At 36.5% G+C, this 21,123-nt stretch overlaps 1 protein-coding gene across 2 annotated transcripts; it reads right to left on the bottom strand.

Annotated features, from left to right (window-relative positions):
- Window positions 1-9,161: 9,161 nt before the first annotated feature.
- Window positions 9,162-20,334, bottom strand: RPS7 (ribosomal protein S7). 2 transcript variants are annotated; one of them, NM_001285477.1, is made up of 7 exons: window positions 20,192-20,259; window positions 19,766-19,848; window positions 18,743-18,814; window positions 15,814-15,957; window positions 14,666-14,730; window positions 9,845-9,995; window positions 9,162-9,276 (listed from the first exon to the last, which is right to left on the bottom strand). In NM_001285477.1, the coding sequence occupies exons 2-7, from the start codon at window positions 19,838-19,840 to the stop codon at window positions 9,199-9,201; spliced, it is 585 nt and encodes a 194-aa protein (NP_001272406.1). In that variant the 5' UTR covers window positions 19,841-19,848; window positions 20,192-20,259; the 3' UTR covers window positions 9,162-9,198. The 2 variants fall into 2 exon arrangements, with proteins under 2 accessions (NP_001272406.1, XP_056652346.1); XM_056796368.1 differs by having other exon boundaries at window positions 9,163-9,276; window positions 20,188-20,334.
- Window positions 20,335-21,123: the final 789 nt, after the last annotated feature.

Consider the following 21,123-nt stretch of genomic DNA (forward strand, 5'->3'; position numbering starts at 1 on the left):
ATGACTAGAATATAAATACACACATACACACACATAAAAGTTAGAAAGGAAACAAGCATTTATTAAGCTTTTTACACTATACTAACTTCAAAATACACTAAAACATTTGGAACACTATATAATGAATTCTATATATAGATATATTCAAACATTTTTTAGTTATGTCCAACTCTTTGTGACCCCTTTTGTGGAGTTTTCTTGGCAAAGATACTAGAGTGTATTGCCATTTTCTTCACCAGGTCATTTTACAGATGAGGAAACTAAGCAAATAAGGTTAAGTGACAGAACTAGTACCTAAGGCTAGATTTGAACTCAGGTCTTTCTGAGTGCCATTACATATAACTATACATATACATTCATTTCTCCTTCAATCCTGTCTCCTGAGTGTTTCATCTTTTTACCAGCTTAGACTCTCTCAGAATAACTCACCCTGAGATCTGCTCTTCTGACTGATAAGTTCCCATTAGCATTGCCATATCCAGAGGAGCCCCAGTCACTATTGTCAGTTCAACTCACTCTTCCATTGCTCTATCTTCTCTGCAGCCTTACTACCCCATCCTCTTAGCCTAGTCCTCCCCTTTATGTGGTGCCTTCCCCAACCTCCTTGTGTGAATTTTAAAAGTCTCCATCTCGGTCTAGCACCCAAAAATTGTGCACACCCACACTACACGGGCATGTGCTAGTCAATGACAAATCAGAAATAACTAACTGCCCACCTGGGCTGTCCTAGCCAAGCTAGAGCCACCATTGGCACTTGTGAGGCACAGGAAGTGAGGTAGGGAACAGCCTCTGGAATTTGCTTCCTGTGGAGAGAGGGAGACGGGAGTTCATGTTAGAAGCTTGAACAGAGAGGAGGCCCGCAGACAGCTTCCCTTCAGATCAGTCACGTGAGTCAAGGACTGATTCCTTCAACCTTGGCCCTTTGGGCCTAAATTCCCTCTGCCTTGGTCAGAGGTTGAGTAACCCCTTTCCCTTTTCTCCTCTCTCCTTCTCTCCCTCTCCTTTTCCCTACTCCCATTGTGATTAAACCTCCATAAACTCCATTCTGACCTGAATGTTTCATTTTAGGAATTTCATAAGTAAATTCCTTGGCGGCCATTGTTCAATATTATAACAATCTTAAAAGGTGAAATTTTCACCATAACACTTGAAAGTAAAGACCCCACCTTTTTCTCTTGCATTTGTAAACCTGATGCTTTGTACAGTACCTGGCACTGTAAAGAAAGTCTTAAATACTTTATCAATGCTTTTTTTTTAACTGTAGTTTCATATAGAATCTTCTTTCCACATTCTGCTATATTAAGATACTGCTTTGGCATATACATTCAGAATAAAAAATAAAAATATTTTAAATGGTGAAATATTCCTATTGCATCCCTTTTCTCAAAAGCAGCAGTGAAGAGACAGAAATGGTGTAAGAGCTTTCATTTTTAAGCCTCATTTTCATTGTGATCTTATTTTCTCGCCCTTACACTCTCCCAAAGCCAATGTTCTTTCCATATCATAAAAAGGAGTATTAAAATTAAAAGCAGTTACATCTGTAAAAAATTGTCTGGGGCAAAGGTCTGTGGAAAGGAAACTAGACTAACAGTTTGTGTGGGGGAGGGCCAACTGGGAGTGGCAGTTGGGTCTTGTAACTAGCACTTCCTTCCTGCCGGGAGAGGGTTTGCTTCCTGGCATTGGAGGAGAGTGGAGCTTGTTCAGCCCAGTCTGGAGTGGCATGCTCTTCTTGGTTCAGCCCAAAGACACAGGCTTCTAAAGGTTAGAATTGTTCTTTTTTGTTTTCTGTGTACTGCTAAGATTCTGAATTAGAACAATGAGAGTAGACAGGAGTGGAACAAACTCTCCGCCAGCCTCTGGGGCCTGGCCTCAGGTCTGAAACTGAGAAAAACTCCAATCCCAACTAGTTATTAAACTTTATGTTATTTGAATTTGCAGTCAGATAAGTGGACTATCTTTTCTGGTCATAGAGGGAGCTGAACTTCAGTTTCAGTCATTCAAAGACAAACCGTCCTTATTGGACCCCTGCTGTTTCCTCTCAGCAGGGGGCATCTCCCTCCCTTGCCTCTCCAAGCAATATACCCTCTCTCCCCTCAACTACTCCCCTCAACTATTCCATACTCATACAAACCTCCTTTTATCTCCCTTTTTCCCAATCCCATTCCCTTTCCCAATAAATATTACAGTTTTTGGCAGAGCCAGGTAGCTTTTCCAACCTATTTTTGTTAAGAATTTGGAAAAAAAAAAGTCAGTTGGAGGTTACAGAGAAGTTGGGCCTGCATACATTTCAAAAGCCTGTGTGACTGTGAAAAGTAACCATTTTGAGAGCAGTGCTGAGTGCAACTAATCTGCCTAGTGATACCACGCCCAAAAGAAACCACTCCTCCTGAAGGGAGGAGGTGACTCTTAAAGGGCCAGACTTAAAAACATTTTTTTTCTGTTGCAAAAAGCTTTTCAAGATACAAGACGGCAAAGAAACTATTACTTGCCGTTGGTACTCTAGCCTGGATTGCATATTTCTTTTATATGTTTTTTGACTCATTGTTTGTCACGATTCCGGATTATATTTATTTTCTGCTTAGCATCTATGAAACTTTGCAATGGCTGAATATAAGTATGTATCGCTTGATTTCATTCATTCGCACATATGCCTGAGCATTATTCTTCTTAACCAAATTATACTATGCCCTAAAAATAGGTGTGCATCTAATTTTTGGGAAAAAAGCAAAAGATAATGAAATGGCTGTGACAATTTTAGCCATAAAAGAGGAGATAATGCAAATAAAGGAAATGATGAAGCAATTGACTGAAGAGAAACAACACACAACAAGACATACCTAAAAATAACAATGTAGTTCAACAAGAAAATACAGATGGGGCTGAAGGTGGAATACCAATATTGCCATTAAGAGATCAAACAAGCCTACAACCAGATAGCGGCATAATTCATATTAAAACACATAAACCATTTACAACAGCTGACTTTGAAAGTCTGAAAAGACGGATGCCTTCCTGGTTTTCAGAACCGATGAGATGTTTAAAAGAATTTAAAAGAGCAATTAGGCTTTATGATCCAGATTTCCAGGACACTGAAATTCTTCTCTCAGAATTATTTTCAAAAAGGGAAAAACAACAATTCCTTGATGAAACTAGAAAAAATCCAAATTTAACATCCTGGCCAGAGGAAGGAACAGACTTAGAGTTATCTAATAATGAAAATCTACATTACCTAAGAAAGGCCAGAGAAGATCTATTGGAGGCAATGAAAAGTTTTTCAAAAAGACCAGATACTTGGGGAAAATTTGAGAGATTGAGACAAGAAAGTGGGGAACATCCATCAGAGTTCCTCGATAGAGTGATTGAAATAGCAGAGGATGTGCTTGGATTTGAAAATTTAACTGAACAAAATCTCCAACACATAAGGAGACAATTTGTGAAAGGCAGTAACACACCTATTAGATCATATTTTAAACTTCAATGCCCAGATTGGAAAACATTAAGTCTGGAAGATTTAAGAAAAATGGCAACTTACATATTTTCAGGTCATAAAGAAATGCTAGAGTAAAAGGATGAAATAATAAAAGACCTTAAAACCAAGCTCAAGGAGGCAAATAGCTCAAGTAAATGTAAAGAAATTGAAGAAATAAAAAATCTAGCCACTCTGCAATCATACAAACCCACAAGAAATTACACACAAAGTAATGAAAGGAGAAATTTACCCAGATGTTTCCTCTGTGGGAAAATGGGTCACATGGTTCGAGACTGTTATTTAAAGGTACAATTATTCCAAGCTAATAACAAACAAAGGTCTTGGAAAAGCAATGTAAAGTATAGCAGCAATAATACACAAACAAATGCAAAATGTTGTGATTGTAATTGCAAGAAATCATTGCAAGCACCAAATTTAGAAACCATGGAGAGATATATCCAACAAGGAGCGAAACCACGTTATTCGCAAGTAGTCTCAGGTGCTGCCAAACAAAATCAGTTATGAAGCCAGGTGCATGGGGTAACATCAAAAGGGAAAAAATGGGAAAGGAAAAAGGAAAAAGGAAAAGGAAGGAGACTATGCAAATAGAACCTGAGGTTGCAAAAGCATGAAATAAAACCAAAGAACAGACAGAAGAAGAAATCCAATTAGATAATGATGTAAGAGATTAAAGAGAAAAATTTTTGGAACAGTGGAACAATCTACAAAGAAAGAAGGAACAGAACTGGCAACAGTCTGTAATACACAAACTGTAAATGAATTAATTGAAGCATATGAGCTAACAATAGAAGGGTCCAATGGGGAGGAAAATGCAATAACAGAGAACATTCCAATTAGCAGACCTCCTGGAGACAATGACTCTGAAAGCAAGAATGCTATTACACAAGAAAATACCAATGACATAATAGAAAAGTTAACCTTAAATCCTTATGCAGAAGAATTCCAACCAATAGTAAGTGCACAAGAAAAAGCAAACACAAACATTGTTATGCCATCCTTAAGTCTCCGTGATAATGCAATTCTATTGCAAACTGATGATGAATTACAAAATGAATGTTCAAAGCAACAAGAAAAGTCTGTAGATGAATAACTAAACTGGGATTTGAACAAAATAGAAATAGAGGCACCTATGGTCCAAGTGTGCCAACAAAATGAGAACACAGAACCAAGGGTCATGATAAAAGTGGGTAATGAGATCTACCCAGCTCTAATTGATACAGGAGCAACTAAAATCTGTTTTAAAAACATCTCCCGAAGACAGCCAAATCACAAGTTATGTACAAATAATGGGGGCTACAGGGAAAAAACAGAGAGTACCAAAACTAAAATCAAAAATGGTAACACTAGGACCCCTAAAAACAGAACATACATTCTTGTTAATCCCAGAATGCCCAATCAACCTTCTTGGGAGAGACTTTTTGTGTAAAATTAGAGCAACTATTCAATGTGATAAATCGGGGAAAATCTTTCTACATCTACCCAAAGTCTTTTTAAAACATTATCCATTGCTGTTCATGGGGCAAGTGGATGATGAACAAGTTCAGAATGAAGGTACAATATTTGAAATACCAAGTGATATACCCGAAGGACTTTGGGCTACACATTCTTCAGATGTAGGGATTCTAAAGTCAGTAACACCAGTAAAAGTAGAAGTTAAAGAATGTTAGATTTATAATGGTTGAGGTCTTAAACTGCAGTAATTAAAATAGTGAAAGATATAAATTGTGATAGATATGAGAGGGTGAGTAAATTTGACCACAGAAAATATGTTTCACTACAGTGCCTTGGTTTTTAAATCAAATATAAGGTGGTCGCCAGGGAAATATTCCCAATTATTCAAATACCCAAGTCAACTGGGTTTTATAGAGATTTTAATTAATACAAATGTGGAATTAAAGAAAAGAAAGAGAGAAAAAGGAAATAAGTATGAAGGGCCTTAAGCCAACATGGCCTAGACCTGAGTCTTAAGAGAGAGAGATCAGTCAGTCAGTCTTTTAACACTCACCACAAGGTCTGCCTAAGCAAGGATTCTAGTGACACCAGGCCAGCCTCATCTCAGCTGCTTTCACCAGCTCCCTCCTCCATCTGAATGTTTCAGAATCAGTCCTTCCTCAATCTGAATGTTTCAGAATGACCTCCTGTTCTTCTCTGAGCTCTTATTTTTAAGGGCAAAAACTTCTATGTCACCTCCCCTAAGTTCTTCCATTTACCAATCACTGTAGATGTTTTCCAAAAGACAGCCCATTTTGAATTCACAGCTGAGTAGATTAATCTCTTTAGTAAGTCAGAAAAAAATACTGCTGTGTAGACTAATTTCATTAAGAGAAAACTACTGAGTAAGTTTTCACCTTTTAGGTCTAAGTAGTTTACAAGTTGCCCCACCTTTATAAGCACCTAGCATCCCATTGTTTGTATCAATTCCAAAAACAGGCATGACTCAAAGAACTCCTTTCCTTTATAAGTATGGTTTTCAAGTACTTTCATTGTTTAGCAAGGAGTTTTCTGCCCTAAAGCAGTCTTAAGTAGGGGTGGAGTAGGAATATTCCCATAGCAAGGAGTTTTCACATTCAAGTAGAGTTCTCACTATCTGGTAGGGAATTATTTCAAGTAGGGAATTGGAGGATTCCTCAATGTGGAGTAAAATTTTTAACATTCATAAGTCTGTGAAATTTTAAGGTTTACAAGAAGGGACACCACCAAGGATACCACAATACAAACTAAGTAAAGAAGCCATCGTCGGAATCAACCCAATCAATTATCCAAAGCTTGTTGGATCAGAAAATTTTAATCCCAACAATTTCAGAATATAATACACCAATAATACCTAAAAAGAAAACAAAATGTGACTCTGAAGGAAAAGTTCAGTGGAGACTGATCCAAGATTTAAGGGCAGTAAATAACTTTGTGAAAAAGTCCCACACAGTCATTCCAAGCCCATCTAAAATAATTTCAGAAATCCCAAGTAACTCTAGATATTATACTGTTGTTGATCTGTGTAGTGCTTATTTTAGCATTCCAATTGCAAAGGAAAGCCAAAAAATCTTTGCTTTCACTTGGAATGGGACTCAGTTGACATGGGGAAGATTACCAATGGGATTCGGTGATAGCCCAACCGCATTTTGCCAAATCTTGCAACAAGATTTACAGAACATCAGATTCAAGGAAAGCAAAATTGTGCACTATGTGGATGACATTCTTCTTGCATCCCCATCTGCTAAAGTTTGTTACAAGGACAGTAAAAAACTCCTCCTAGAGCTATATACATACCTTCAAACATTTTACTCCCATGTATTTATACTAGTTACTTAAAATGAGACATCTACTTTTCTTTCAGGGTTTTGTTGGTGGATATATAGAAAAGCTCATAATTTAATATTATTTTATATCCAGATAATTTGCTAAAGTTGTTTCAACAAGCTTTTTTGTTGAATCTCTAAAATCTTCTAAGTATTCCAGCATGTCTCCAAAGTTTTATCACCTCACTGTCAATTCTGATTCCTCCAATTTCTTCTTCTCTTGCTATTATTTCCAATACAATTTTGAATAGTGCTAATAATGAACATCCTTCTTTCACTGATCTTAGGAAAAGGTTTCTGGCTTAGCCCCGTTACAGATATTTGCTGATGGCTTTAGGTAGGTGCTTATCTGTTTAAGGAAAAATCCATTTATACCTATGCTTTCAACTATTTTTGACAGAAGGTATTGTATTTTGTCAAGTGTTTCCTGCATCTATTGCTACGATTTTGGTTACTTTTATTATTGACATAATCTATTGTTTTTAAAAATCTAAAACTTCACTCTGAAGGAGAGGGAAAAAAATGAACCTCTATAGGGAATGGGGTGACAATAGGTGTAAAGTTTACTTTTTTCCTATGATTTTTTTGCCATAAAGGATCATTTTCTGAAAACATTTGAAAATGGCAGTTACCAAAAACTTTTTTAAATGAGGCTATCTCAACTTGTATGAATAAGAAGTGAAAAAGGATATAGAGGTGCTTCAGCTATTACAAGAACCACAATCCTGGATGATTACAGTTATTACTATATTATAGTAGCTAAATAGAATTTCCCCTTTAAGTGACCAAATTTCAGCTAGAAATATAATCAAGCCCTGCATTCTGGTCGTGTTGGATTGAATTACAAAACCTGAAAACAATCCCTGGCTCTCCACTGAATATCAGGGAACCCTCCCATCCCGACACCTAAAGGTTCTCTATATCCCTTATGAACTTCTAGTTTGTTATATTTAAGAGATAAACAAATGGCTATTTCCTTCACATTTCCATGGCACATTGTAGCTTATTGTATATAAATAACACACTCCTCCTCCTTAGACTAAACTGAGTTCCTGTTAGAACAATCCTTCTGTCTCCCTCAGAATCAAGATGGTTTAATAAAAATTAAGCTTTTTCAATTTACTTAATTTACTTTAATTTCTAAACACCTTAGAGGGACAAAATATACCAAATGTAACAAAACCCAATTTCTAAAACATCTTAATAAGAATATACTTTCATGAAGGTGAGTAATGGATCATTATAATGCAAAGCAACATGAAGACTGATATAAACTTTTGTAGTTAATGCATATGTGAGAATATACAAAATCACAGGTTCCTAGATTTAGAGGTAGAAGGGACTTTTGATTTCATCTAATCCAACCCTTTCATTTTAAAGTAAACTGAGGCTTAGAAGTTGTGTCCAAACACAGGCAGGGATACTGACATCATATTGCTGTACCAGCACAGCATTAATTTAACTGAAGACATAAAAAGCCATCAGATTGGCTAAAGGCAACCATAAATCTTGGTTCAAGTAATAATAAAAAACAAATTTCCTATCCTCTCTAGGGAACGTAATATAAAAACAAAAGCTCTTAATGATATATTAAGTTTAAAATCTTATCCATGACCTATAGTGCTATCTCCAGTTTCAAGACCCACCCCTTAAGATGAATTTAAAAAGCAATGTAGAAGCACAGTGGATAGAGAACCAGGGATGGAGTCAGGAGTACCTGGGTTTAAATTTGGCCTCAAATACTTCATAGCTGAATGACCCCTGGACAAGTCACTTAGCCTGGATTGCCTAACCCTTGCCATTTCTTTGACTTAATAGTAAGCAGGAAGTTAAAAGGTTCAGGAATAAAAAATCTATTTCAGAATACCCTCTTATTTCAAAAATTGTCCCCCTATCCCACAAGGCTGATTACTAATAAGAGATGTATCTATCCAAAATTGTACAGTTTAAATCATCTTTTTAAGTTATAAAATTAAGTAGTTTATCTAGGAAGTCCTTTTAATCTGATGATAGCAAATTCGATCATATTTAAGATATGTTTCAAATTATGTGCCCCTCATTTATCATGATGCAGACAACCACATAAACATACAACTTAGCTTCAAGTACCTCTGGAATCCTTAATTTGTATTCTCCTGATGCCAATAAAGATATCAATGCTGAAAAACACTGCCAATTTTCCTGCATGAGTACTTCACGGCACTTGACCTAAGATCATCTTTCTGCTTGAAATTCTCGTGTAGAAAATCACACTTAATTTCAATCATTACGTTTTGTATTTTGAATGCAGTCTCATGACCTAAGTGAGTTATTAATATAGATAACTGCACTGCTGCTTGTGTAATTTTAGAGAAACAATTGTGAATTGAGACAAGGTTATGAACAATGGATTTTATTTAATCATTGCTGCATTTACAGCTGGAACTCTGGGAATTCAAAATTAACATCTTTGCCTGTCAGCTTCTTATAAACGCCAGAAAATGTTTCTACCTGTAAGAAAAAGAAAAAAAAAACACTTTACTCCCATGTTTCAACAGTTTAACAAAGAATGCTTTTATAAAAATGAATTCTGCCCGAGTTTGAGGAACGCAGAAAATAATTCCCTTAGGAATATACCAACCAAAGACAAACTTGGTCTTCTAATATCATGAAATAGACCCTATGCCTCATTTTAATATTACACAAGCTTCTATAACATATGGGCATAACCAAGACAGTTAACTCTGGGTGTTGAAATTTGATTTTTAAAAATCTAGTGTTATATGCAACAATAGTTCAAAACAATTCCTTTCTTTTACTTGTCAAACTAGAAAAGGTTTTTCACTGATGGCAACTGCCACTATATAATCAAATGTGCTTTTACTTCTTGAGATTTAACATATGCCTACAACAAATGAAAGCTCAACTATAAAATAAGGAAATCAATTATTCAGAGAAAATCAAATGGGTAATTCAAGTTAAGCTGAACCACTTTGGAATTTGGCTTATAAAAAGCCCATGACCAAGGACAGGTGAGCCTACATTAGAAAAACTACAACAAATTACTGATCTACATTACCTTGTGCTCCACATTGTTCTGCTGTGCTTTATCCAAATGGACTTTTATGAGTCTGCTGCCATCTAGTTTCACACGGATTCTCTTGCCAACAATTTCACTTGGAAAGACCAGGTCTTCAAGGATTGCATCATGCACAGCAGTCAAAGTTCGGCTGAAAGCCAATAAAGTTATAGTCAAGTGAACTGATTGTGCCTTTTGGTGAAATGACATCTATACACTTGTTTATATACTATATCTACTAAATCATGAACCAGTTTTTTAAATAGAGAAATCAACAGTAGGAAAGTTAATTTCATCGTAAAGTATTATAGTACAGTTGCACTACTACTTGGCTATACCAGCGAAACATAAAACTTTAGCCAACTAAGCAGAAAAGACTTCAGCATTGTCCCAAAGACAGCCCACTCTGGCTAAATCCAAGGAGGAAGACCACTCAGGATGTCCACAAAGTGATTTGACTGCAGCAATTAAAGAAGCTGTGATTAATTTTTAAAACTAAATACCCACATAAATGAAATTCAGTTATATCTAATTTTTAATTAGCCAGACTAAATCATTATAATATGCTATCTTTAGAAATAACAAAGGCATAGTATTTTTGTACCAAGTAAGCATCTTTTAAATCTCCATCATGTGATTTTCTTTTATTCTCAAGGCAACTAAATTAAAATACCTCTACCCATAAGTCTGCATGGTTTAATTGTATAAACTACATTTGATAAAAACAAAGTTTTCTCCATGTGTTTTATAGAATCATCACGTATGCTAGTGAACATGAGACTTTCCATTTAATACTCTATAAAATTTCTTTGGCATGTTCAAGTATTTCATACTCTATTAACTTTTTCAGAACATACAGTCTAACAAAACCCAATGACATTTAAACAGAAAACTATAGATCATAAAACTTAACTGACAAAAATCATGCCACACTAATAAACAATAAAACTATATTCCATCTAAGAGTATTGAACTAACGATGGATTTTTCCAAGCTTCAAAGAATACAATCAAATTCTCACTTCTCTCCTATAGTAGATAGGGCATTTAAGGACAGAAATAAACACTAGTGCCTGTTTTATTTGCCAACTATCCAAAAATGCTATGCAGCATTCTTACATAAGCAAATTAAAATCAGTAAATTGGATGCAAATTAGACCTCCATTCACATGGACATGACCCTGAAGAAAAATCCCATATACTACTGAACCCAGGATGACAAATTTAGAGCTATAAATAGTCCAACCAGTCCAAAATCCTTATTTAACACTAAAATTGAGGTCCACAGACGTTATGTGACTTGCCCAAAGTCACAGGCAAGATTTGAATCTAGGTCTTCTACCTCCAAATCCAGTCCTCTTCACAGTTCTATACTGCCTCCCTTTTGTTTCCCCTAAAATTGTTACCTTAAATGGCAGCTAATAGCATGTCATTATTTTAACTCTAGTTCCTGGTTCTGTACATGGCTACTGGATTCCCTTCTCTCTATCATACCACTTAAATTACCAGTCCTTCCCTATACAATTCCCAGGTGTACAATGATAAATTTATAAATGTGAAAAAGGAGGCAGTACTACCTGGGCTTCTGTGTAGTGGAGCCAATGTTCAATGTAAAGTCAAAGGACTTTGATTTAGATTCTGATTTTGCTACTTACTAGATGTGTAACTAAGTCTTAGTTTCCTCATCTATATAATGAAATGGTTGGACTACGTGTTTTCAAAAGATCCTTTCCAGAGGGCAGCTGGGTAGCTCAGTGGATTGAGAGCCAGCCCTAGAGACAGGAGGTCCTAGGTTCAAATCTGATCTTAGACACTTCCCAGCTGTGTGACCCTGGGCAAGTCACTTGACCCCCATTGCCTAGCCCTTACCACTCTTCTGCCTTGGAGCCAATACACAGTATTGACTCCAAGACGGAAGGTAAGGGTTAAAAAAAAAAAAAAAGATCCTTTCCAGTTTTAAATATTCAGTTCTAGCAGCATGAAAACTTAAAAGGTCTCAAAACCTATTATCACATTCACCCATCTTCAAACATCTTTGCCACACTTACTTATTCCTCCCCATTCATTCCTACTCAACAGTCATCAAGACCACATCTTCCTTTCTATGACTACCAACCTAATTCACTATTATTTCCTCAGAGTGCAAATATTAGTCTGCCATCCTCCAGTAGCTCTTTCCCATTCTGCTTTCTTCCTAAAGTGCATTATTATTCCCCAGTTTTAAAATCAAGTTCCCCTTACCCATATTTTTCAAGTCTTACTTGCCTGTAATTCAATGTCCCAACCTACTTGTCAAGCCTACTCACTAATACAAAATACACGCCACATGCCTTTTAATTCCCTACCTTGAAGTCATTTTCTTTGCTTGGTGTGATCCCCACAATATTTATACTTATGTGGATATTAGCAGCTCACAATGTTTTAAATTATTTATACCTAGATGACTAATACAAATAGCAATAATGGTGACGGCTAATTTCCAACCACAATAAAAAAATACACTAGAAATCAGCCATCAAGACTAACCTGAAGTCATGTTTTAAAGGCCCTAACACCCTTAAAGTAGTTATGCTGTGGATGGCACAAAACATAGACCATACAAAGATGCTTAAAGCTCAATGTTCTCCCAATGCTGTGCAAAGAATATGAAGAAACATTTTAAAATTTTCAACAGGGTTATGTCTTTGGAATTGCTTTAATCTTAAAGACCAGACAAATAGGCTTTCCTATTCAAAACTCTTACCTAATTGCCTTGTTAGATATTTTTACAACCTTTTACAAAAATTTCTCTTTGGTCTTCTAACCCTAAATGTCCAACGCATATTACACACCATTATCAGAATTAATCTTTTAAATATCATCACCACTACCTGAAACTCAGATCAAAGAACAAATGTTACTCAAATAAACCCTTTACTATCCAGTCATGCATGTTTGCATACTAAGAATACCCATTACCTATTCAATCTGTACAAGAATGAACTACGTTCAATGACCCAATTTTTAAGCCAATCTGACACTTTTTATAGAGACCTTCTCTTTATATGTACACACACAACTCTCCAATTCTAGTCTCTATCCTTGTGTTAAAGCAGATCTCATTTACTCTGCCTGTGAGACTACCATATCGCCAATCAAAGTTCCACAAAATCTGTCACCCTTGATTCTTTACTTGACATGTCCAATCAATTTTGCTAGTCTTGTTACTTCTTCCTCTGCTATAACCCTCTCGTTTTTTTCTCTCTAATCATAAGACCACTATTCTCATCTATCAATTTTTATACTTAGGCTATTACAGTAGCCTCCATGCTATAAGTCTCTCCAATCTCCCCACCCATCATCCTTTGCAGTCCAAGAGATATTCCCAAAGTACAAAGTTCTGACCACATTGCACTGCTAAAAAAAAAAAAACCCTTCAGGTGGCAAAAATAAAAGTTCTTATTAGGAAATTCTGAGTCAAGTCAGTTCAGTCCAACACACTTTATTGGACTATAGTACACTGGTACATTTGGGTTTTCTAGACCCTATCTGCTACAGAGCAAAATTACATCAGCAATTTAACCCCAATTGCCTAATATTGATCCTAAGAAGGTAATTAAGTTTTAAAAAGGAAGGGGGAGGGAGGGGTAGGGTTCCAAGGCCAAAGACTGGTAAAGGTTAGGTAATTGGAGTCAAATGACTTGCTCAGGGTCACAAAGCTAGGAAGCATTTGAAGTCACATTTAGAAACCAAGACCTCCTGTCTCTAGGCCTGAATCTAACAGAACACTTTGCATAAAGCATAAAATTAATGCCTTTCCAAAACTGCATTTCTCTAACACTTAGTTTAAACCCAATGCTCTGAGTTCTCTTCACTTCTTCACAGTAATGCAACTTTGTCATTAGATAATAAATTTATTATTAGTCTCCCTACTTTACTAACCTTCAGAATTCTGAAGGGCTTTGTTAAAGTGCTACATAGATGTCAGCTGTTATCTAATAGGTTTGCCTCTGCCCATTTTGCCTTTTTTAAAAGGGAGTTAATAAAACACTGAGATATCTTTCCATTAAAATGCTATTTAAATGGTGCCTGTTTAACTATAACAACACCATCATTCCTATAGTTAAAAAAAATCCTATGCATATTTTCTAATATTAAAAAACAAATTAAGTTTCATCTTAATGTATGAAAGCTGGGACATGGGATTATTGCATTCAATTCAACACAAATTTGGATGTTGTTTTCAGTTTAAGTCAAACAGACAGTAAGGCAGAAAAAAATAAAAATTAAACACAAAATTATAGAAAGATAATGGAAGGACACAGGATATTCTACAACAGATTTCTACAACATTTCAATGGTTACAAAGTAGTTTCCTAACAACCTGGTTAGCACAGCAAATAGCATTATCTTTTTTTAGAAGAATCTGATTTACACAGGGTCATGAAACTAATATCAACTAGGATTCAAACCTAAGTCTCCTGACTCAAGTCATTGCCTCTATACTTTTCTCCAGCAAGAGCAAGAATCATTTAGCTACTGCTACTTGAACATTTTAGAAACCCTTATAATTGATCATAAGCATTTTCAAGCAAGTAAAAACTAATTATGGAATGAACCCTAAAATATTACACTGGCATGAAGCTCACTTTAAAATCGAATTTCCTTGCTGAGAAAAATAACTAAATCCAAGATAAATTTCTGAAAAGTGAATATACTTAGTACTTAAACCAGACACATAAATGGTCCCATGTAAAATCTTCTGAACATCTTTTCCACTGACTCCATTACTTTTTCTGTCCTATTAAACATTAGTTTTGACTCCCAATAAACTAATACTCACCTTCTTGGACGCTTTTGCTTATTTTTTGTACGGCTTTTTCTTGTTGGCTTAGGAAGAATTCTCCTCTGTAACAAAGATTGTAGCAATTCATTATTTAAGAAACAACCTATTACAAAAACTGACAAAAAGTTTAACACCATCACCCCTAAAATTTTTTACTACAAACTTCCTATATCCGAGAAACAAATAAGCTTTAAAAGGCAAAGAAATTAAAATATCATAAAATGTGAATTTTTAAAAGCCCAGAAATCCAGAATGACACCACTATATTATCTTCAGTTTGAAGTTTCACAGGAGATGGAACTCTCAAGTTAAAAAACTTCATCATAAAACCCAAATCACACACACACCACCTGAAAATAACTGGTAAAAAAAATGCAAATCCAAGAAACTATGAAAAACTTTCAAGTCAGATAAATCTCAATCCCTCACACAAATCACAAGCCTAATAAAGTTTACTTCAAGATGCTGTTTACAAAAATGACCAATTACAAAAATTTTCTTCAGTTACTTCATATTTGTATGTTACCTACTTTGATGGCAAGGGCCATAAGATTGATTTTTGCATATTCCTGGGATACCTAATAGTTACAAATCCTCTTTCAATTTTATTTTCATTTAGGACTACCTATACTAACAATGCTAGATCTTGACTCTTAAAATACTCCATCATCCCATAAACCTTAGTACTCAAGTCATTGCTAAATCTTTACTAGGCCCCAAAATACATATGGGTGACCTTCAGTTAAAAGCAAGGTTTAAAACATATCATAAATTACTATTTTATCACCTTCCAAAATAACACTCTGCCATTCAAAGGGATTAGGTAGGTGCTTTTTGAAGAGTAGCCCCTAAATTCCCTAGTGGTGGCCTAGAAATACCTTCAGGAACTTGACTTTTTCTCTTAATTTCTCTAATAAAAATAATTTATAATCAATGCTATTTGCCTCTTAGCTCTTTTGAAAAATTTGGAGATATTTTAATCATATTTCAAAGATAACTCAAATGTGCAAAATGACTTTCCCTCATCTACATCCCTAATACAAAATAACTTTTCTTCCACATACTTAAATGACCCAATTTTAAGTTATTATGCCCCAAACTCAACCTCCCTAGAAGTTTTAAAGTTCTGACAGGGCAATATTTACCTGAGCAATGAAGACCACATGTTTGCCACTGAATTTTTTTTCCAATTCACGAACTAGTCGTACTTGGATCTTCTGAAAGGATTTTAGCTGAGGAACTGGAACAAAAATGATGATAGCTTTTCTGCCACCACCAACTTCAATTTCCTAGGATTGAAAAATATTCAGTCATACAATTTATCAACTTACTCCTGTCATTAAAAAATCAACACTGCATAGTAAAGTACTGTTCACCACACAAGATTTACCACCACTTCAGTTTAAAAGTGAGAAACTATAGTACCTAAGCTAGAGGATAAAATGCATGTCCTTTATAAAGTATTAAATATCAATGTAGTCAATTACAATTAAAACTTCCATTGCAACTATTTACACAAATCAATTTCATCTAAAAATACCTTTTTTCATTTATTCAAATCTACCAAAAGAATTCTCTATCCATTTACTATCATTCCCTTTTACTCTCAGTCGGCATGTACTGTTCTAGCCTCCATTTCTTTACTTGTCATCATTTCATAAAAGTTCTTTCAATGTCTCTTGGAATCTTAAATTTGTCTATATTAACTGTACTCTATCTTCCCTTATATCGATGAACAATGTATTCATCCATTCCTTTATTGGACATTTAGCTTCTTTATTTTTTATTTTTATTGGACATTTAACTTCTTTAAAATTATAAGACAAGGAACACACAGGACTTATAACTGGATACAGGAAAAGGCAGTTCTTGATAACATTGTACAATTATAGTCCCTAAATTGATCTTAATAGCTTTGACTACATGATCTACAATCTTTTCCAAAAATATTCTACAAGTTTGCAATTTTACCAACAACAAATAAGTCAATGACTGGTATGAGGTGATTTATCACAAAATTCTTTTAATATGTACCTTTCGTTATTAACAAAGTTGAACTCTTTCCACCCAATTTAATAACAAAGTTCCATCTTTCAAGAGTTCAAATCCTTTGCCAACATCCATTGTGGAATGAATGGGAGTTGTCATGGTTTAGAGAGTAGAACTGGACTTGGAGAGTTAGTAGGGATCTCCATTTAAACTTGTGAGATGATGAGCAAGTCACTCATTCTGGACCCTGTTTCCTCACCAGTAAAATAGATACTAACCACAATATTTAATCTGTAAATTATTTTAAGGCTCATCTAAGGTAATGTACATAGTTACAAAATCTCAAAGTGCTACATTAATCAATTATTTTCAAATGTCATTATTTTAAATGTTATATTCATATTGTCCCCAATCTCTTTTCTTTTGAAAAGTTTCTTTTGAGTATATTGTATGTTGTACCTAAGTTGATTTTAATTCAATAGACCACATCTCTTCCAGTTCTTGATGGTTTCTATTTAGTCATGTGTCCATCATATGTATGAAAATTCAATTTTTTATTTTTACCATCTATTGACAGAATGTACAATTAGTATAAGTTCAGTAAAATAGTATTTAAGTTTACAGGAGTAGCCGTTTTTATTCTTTATCTAAAAAATAAACAAAATGACCTAGACTAGCTTTTTTTACCTCATCATGGACCATTCTCAGAATTTTTATGTTTTAAATGCATGAAAACACAGCATTTCAAAGGAAATAGTATTATTCAAACAAGGATATCTTTATTTTCATCTAACTTCATAACCACCTGTTAAGAACCCCTGGACTAGATGATTTCTAAACTCTTCTACATTGCTACTCGTTTTTATAGCAACATGGTTAAGTTTCTTCATTACACCTTTTCTTTGCTACTAATATGTAAACTTCAACTCCACTCTCAATCATGTCAGCAAACTTGATATACACACAATATTCTACCAGTTAGTTACATATGGTTGTAAAAATAATTGTGTATTTTCTCTTCCCTAAAAATTTACTCAAGCAAGCACCTACAATGTGCTACACTCTGCACTGTCAGATATAAAAGTAAAAGACACCCTTATTCTCAAGGACCTCAATCTAATCAAGTAAAATAACATGTAAAAAATTATGTGCAAATATACAGGATAAATTTGAAATAAACAACAAAAGGGGAGGCAAAAGAATTAGGAGGTATCAAGAAAGGCTTCTTGTAAAAGGTACAATTTACAAGGTACAACTGGGACATGAAGGAAGTCAGAGAAGAGGGAGAATATTCCAGGCATGGGGGATGCCTTAGAGTTTGGAAATGGAAGAAGGATGTCAAGTATAATAAAACTGTAAGTGGACAGGGTCAAGTTTTATATTTGATCCTGAAGATGACCAGAAGCCACTGGAAGTTTAATGAGTAGGACAGTGGCATGGTAAAACATGTGGATGGGTTAGAGTAAGTAAAGGTTTGGGGAAGGGAGACCAACCAGGAGACTACAACAATCCAAGCATAAGGTGATCAGAGGATCTGCACCAGGGTAAAAGCAGTGTCAGAAGGGATAGTATGAGATGTTACAAAGATAAAAACCAAGAGCCCTTACCAATAGATTGGATATGGGAGTGAGAAATCAAGGATGACAATTGCCCTCTCAATGGTAAAAAATGAACTGGAAGAGAGGGTTTGCATTTTCATTGCCCCCACCCTCTCCTTCCAGTTCCTTATTACCACTCTATCCAACCTGGATAGACTATATTTGAGCCAAATACAAAAAACAAATAAACCAACAAAAACTTATAAACTAGCCAAATGCAATCTGGGGTTTACACTAGTCCAAGAGGGAAAACTTAAATGAATTTTACATTTCTTGCTACAACCAATGCACTTCTAACATCAAGTTTTCATTTCCCAGAATCTGGTGCACTTCATCTTACTTTGAGATAACTATGGCATTCCCTCATGAACAATGCTGAAAAAGTTTTTTAGAGTTATACCTTGTAAGGATTGACTTAGTTACTCCTAGGGACAAACTTATATTGGCACACCTCCCAAAACAACAGAGAAATCAAAAGCTTCTTTACCTTAGCTGCTGTGATATTCAGCTCTCTTAATTGAGCCTTTAAATCAGAGTTCATCTCCAACTCCAATAGAGCCTGGAAAAAAAAAAGGGAAATTATTAAACATAAATCTCAAAGCTTTGCTGAAGGTGGAAAGAGTCTGCAAAACAAGGATTTCCATTCCCAGGTCCCTTCCAAGACATCAAAAAGCCATCATGAGCTGTGTAGGAATCTTATACAAGCTGGCTGAGCTTTCCCTTCCCCATTCCACTCTTCCCTCCCCACTGAAACCAGCTCCACGTGTCCCGGTAATTACCAGATAGGACCCTAGGTTTAGAGATATAACTAGAAATCTCAAGCACCTCGGACTACTTACTCCCAGGGTACAGAGTTCCTTCCCGCCATGAACCTCAGTTTCCTTATCTGAAAAATGAGGAGCTATATATCTCCAAGGTACTTTCCTTCAAGTCTCAACTCAATTCCAACATTCTGCATGAAACCTTTCTTTGTCCCTAAAAGATAATACTTTCACTAACTATCCCCTATATACTTTGTTTCTACAAAATTATTGGTACCTGGTTCCCATTAGTGTGTATTGCTCAAGGACATGGACTTTCTGAGACCCTAGGACTGAGCACTGTGGGTTGGTACGTAAAAGGAGCTTAAAAGTATGTATTTTAAGACACTGCCTTCTAATTCTATATCTTCCGATCTAACTTTTTTACCCTTCTCTGGGCTCAGTATTCAGTAGTACACCGAGAAGTGCAGTGGATTTGAAATCAATCAACAAGTACCTATTAAATGCTTACTACTAATTACAACTGTTTCAGGTTTGGGGAGAGACAGAGGCTGTGCTAATCTACTGTAACCACTTTCGGAGAATCTTGGAAGAAGAGCCCTGTGCTTGATATTTTGAGTGTCTTATCCTGTAAATAGGGCTAATTTTCCAGCTCCACATGCTGGGATCCTATGCCCCGAGAAGAGGGCGAGATTGAGGCAGGAGTGGGGGGAGGGGATCACCTGTCAGTAACCCCCAAATGGACGCACCTGGGAAATGCCAGACTCGAACTCGTCTGGCTTCTCGCCATTGGGCTTCACGATCTTGGCGCTGGAACTGAACATGGCACCGCCTGTAAAGCACAACACAGAGCGCCTTTAAGAAGCGTGCGCGGCCCCCTCCCTCCCAGTGCCCGAGCAGACCCAAGCCCCCTCCTCCGCCACGCGGGACACTAGGCGGGCCGGGCGCGGCTCCTCCGAGCACAAGCACCCAACCCCGCCATTCCCCGGCGGGACAGAAGCTGGCCTGGAAAGTCTCCCGGAGTAGCCATCCGCAGCCCCAGACAGGCTAATCTGTTGTATCCCCATGCCAGGTGTTGGCCCCGCAGCTTTAACGCCGTCTTTGGAGCAACATTCAAGAAAGTAAAAGGCAGGAGAGAAGAATTAGGCCCGGGAAGCAGGAGTTCGCTCACCCACCTCGCTGAGCGCCGGCCTAGGAAGAGGGAGAGTTCTCGCGAGAGCACAACAAATCTCGGTCGCAGGAAGAAGGGCCGGGTCGAGGGGCGGGGCCTCCGAGTACCGGCGCAAAAAACCGGAAGAGAACCACTGAAATATTGCAGGCTTCCTAATTATTACAGGAAGTGATTCAAAAGGGCCTGTTAATTTTGCAAAAGGTCAGGCTGAAGAGTTGTCCTCCGCACCACTGAACAAAAGGTTTGCTCACCTTGCAAGAGATAGCGACCCTTTGAGCTAGAGGCCCCAGAGTACGACTAAGGGTTGGGAATCCTAGAAACCTCTCTTCTTTGCTTCTGTGTTCTGCCTTTTCTTCCCGTCTTTCCTCCCTACCTCGTGCCTTCTGGTTCCGCCACTTGGTGCTGCTTCTTTAGACGCTTCTCCCATCCCTACCGAGTGAGTGAACTTTCTGTTCACCAGATAAGATAATTTTTAAAGTATAATACCAACTCGCACTTGTATAGAACCTTAATGTCATTGAAAGCACTTTTCACAACCCTGTGAGGGAAGTAGTACAAGAATTGTTCCCATTTTACAGATGTAGAAATTGAGGCTCAGAGAACATAGAATCTTAGAATTGAAAGGGCCCTTCAGAGATCATCTTTAATTCTCTGTTGTGTTTTTTTAACTCTTACTCTCAGCCTTCATAACTCTTTAAGACAGAAGGGAAAGGGCTAGGCAAATGGGATTGTGACTTTGCCCAGGATCACAAAGGGAGTATCTGAGGTCTCATTTGAACCCAGGTTCTCCTGTCTCCAGACCTGGTGCTCTACTATTGAGCCACCTAGCTATTCCCAATTTTCTGTTTACAGGATTTTAATCCAGTTAGTCGCTAAACATGTATTAAGTGCTTGTTATGGGCCAGGCACTATACTTGGTCCCAAGAATACAAAAAC

The sequence above is a fragment of the Monodelphis domestica genome, chromosome 1 (assembly GCF_027887165.1).
Source record: "Monodelphis domestica isolate mMonDom1 chromosome 1, mMonDom1.pri, whole genome shotgun sequence".
In the NCBI taxonomy this organism is placed as follows: Eukaryota; Metazoa; Chordata; class Mammalia; order Didelphimorphia; family Didelphidae; genus Monodelphis; species Monodelphis domestica.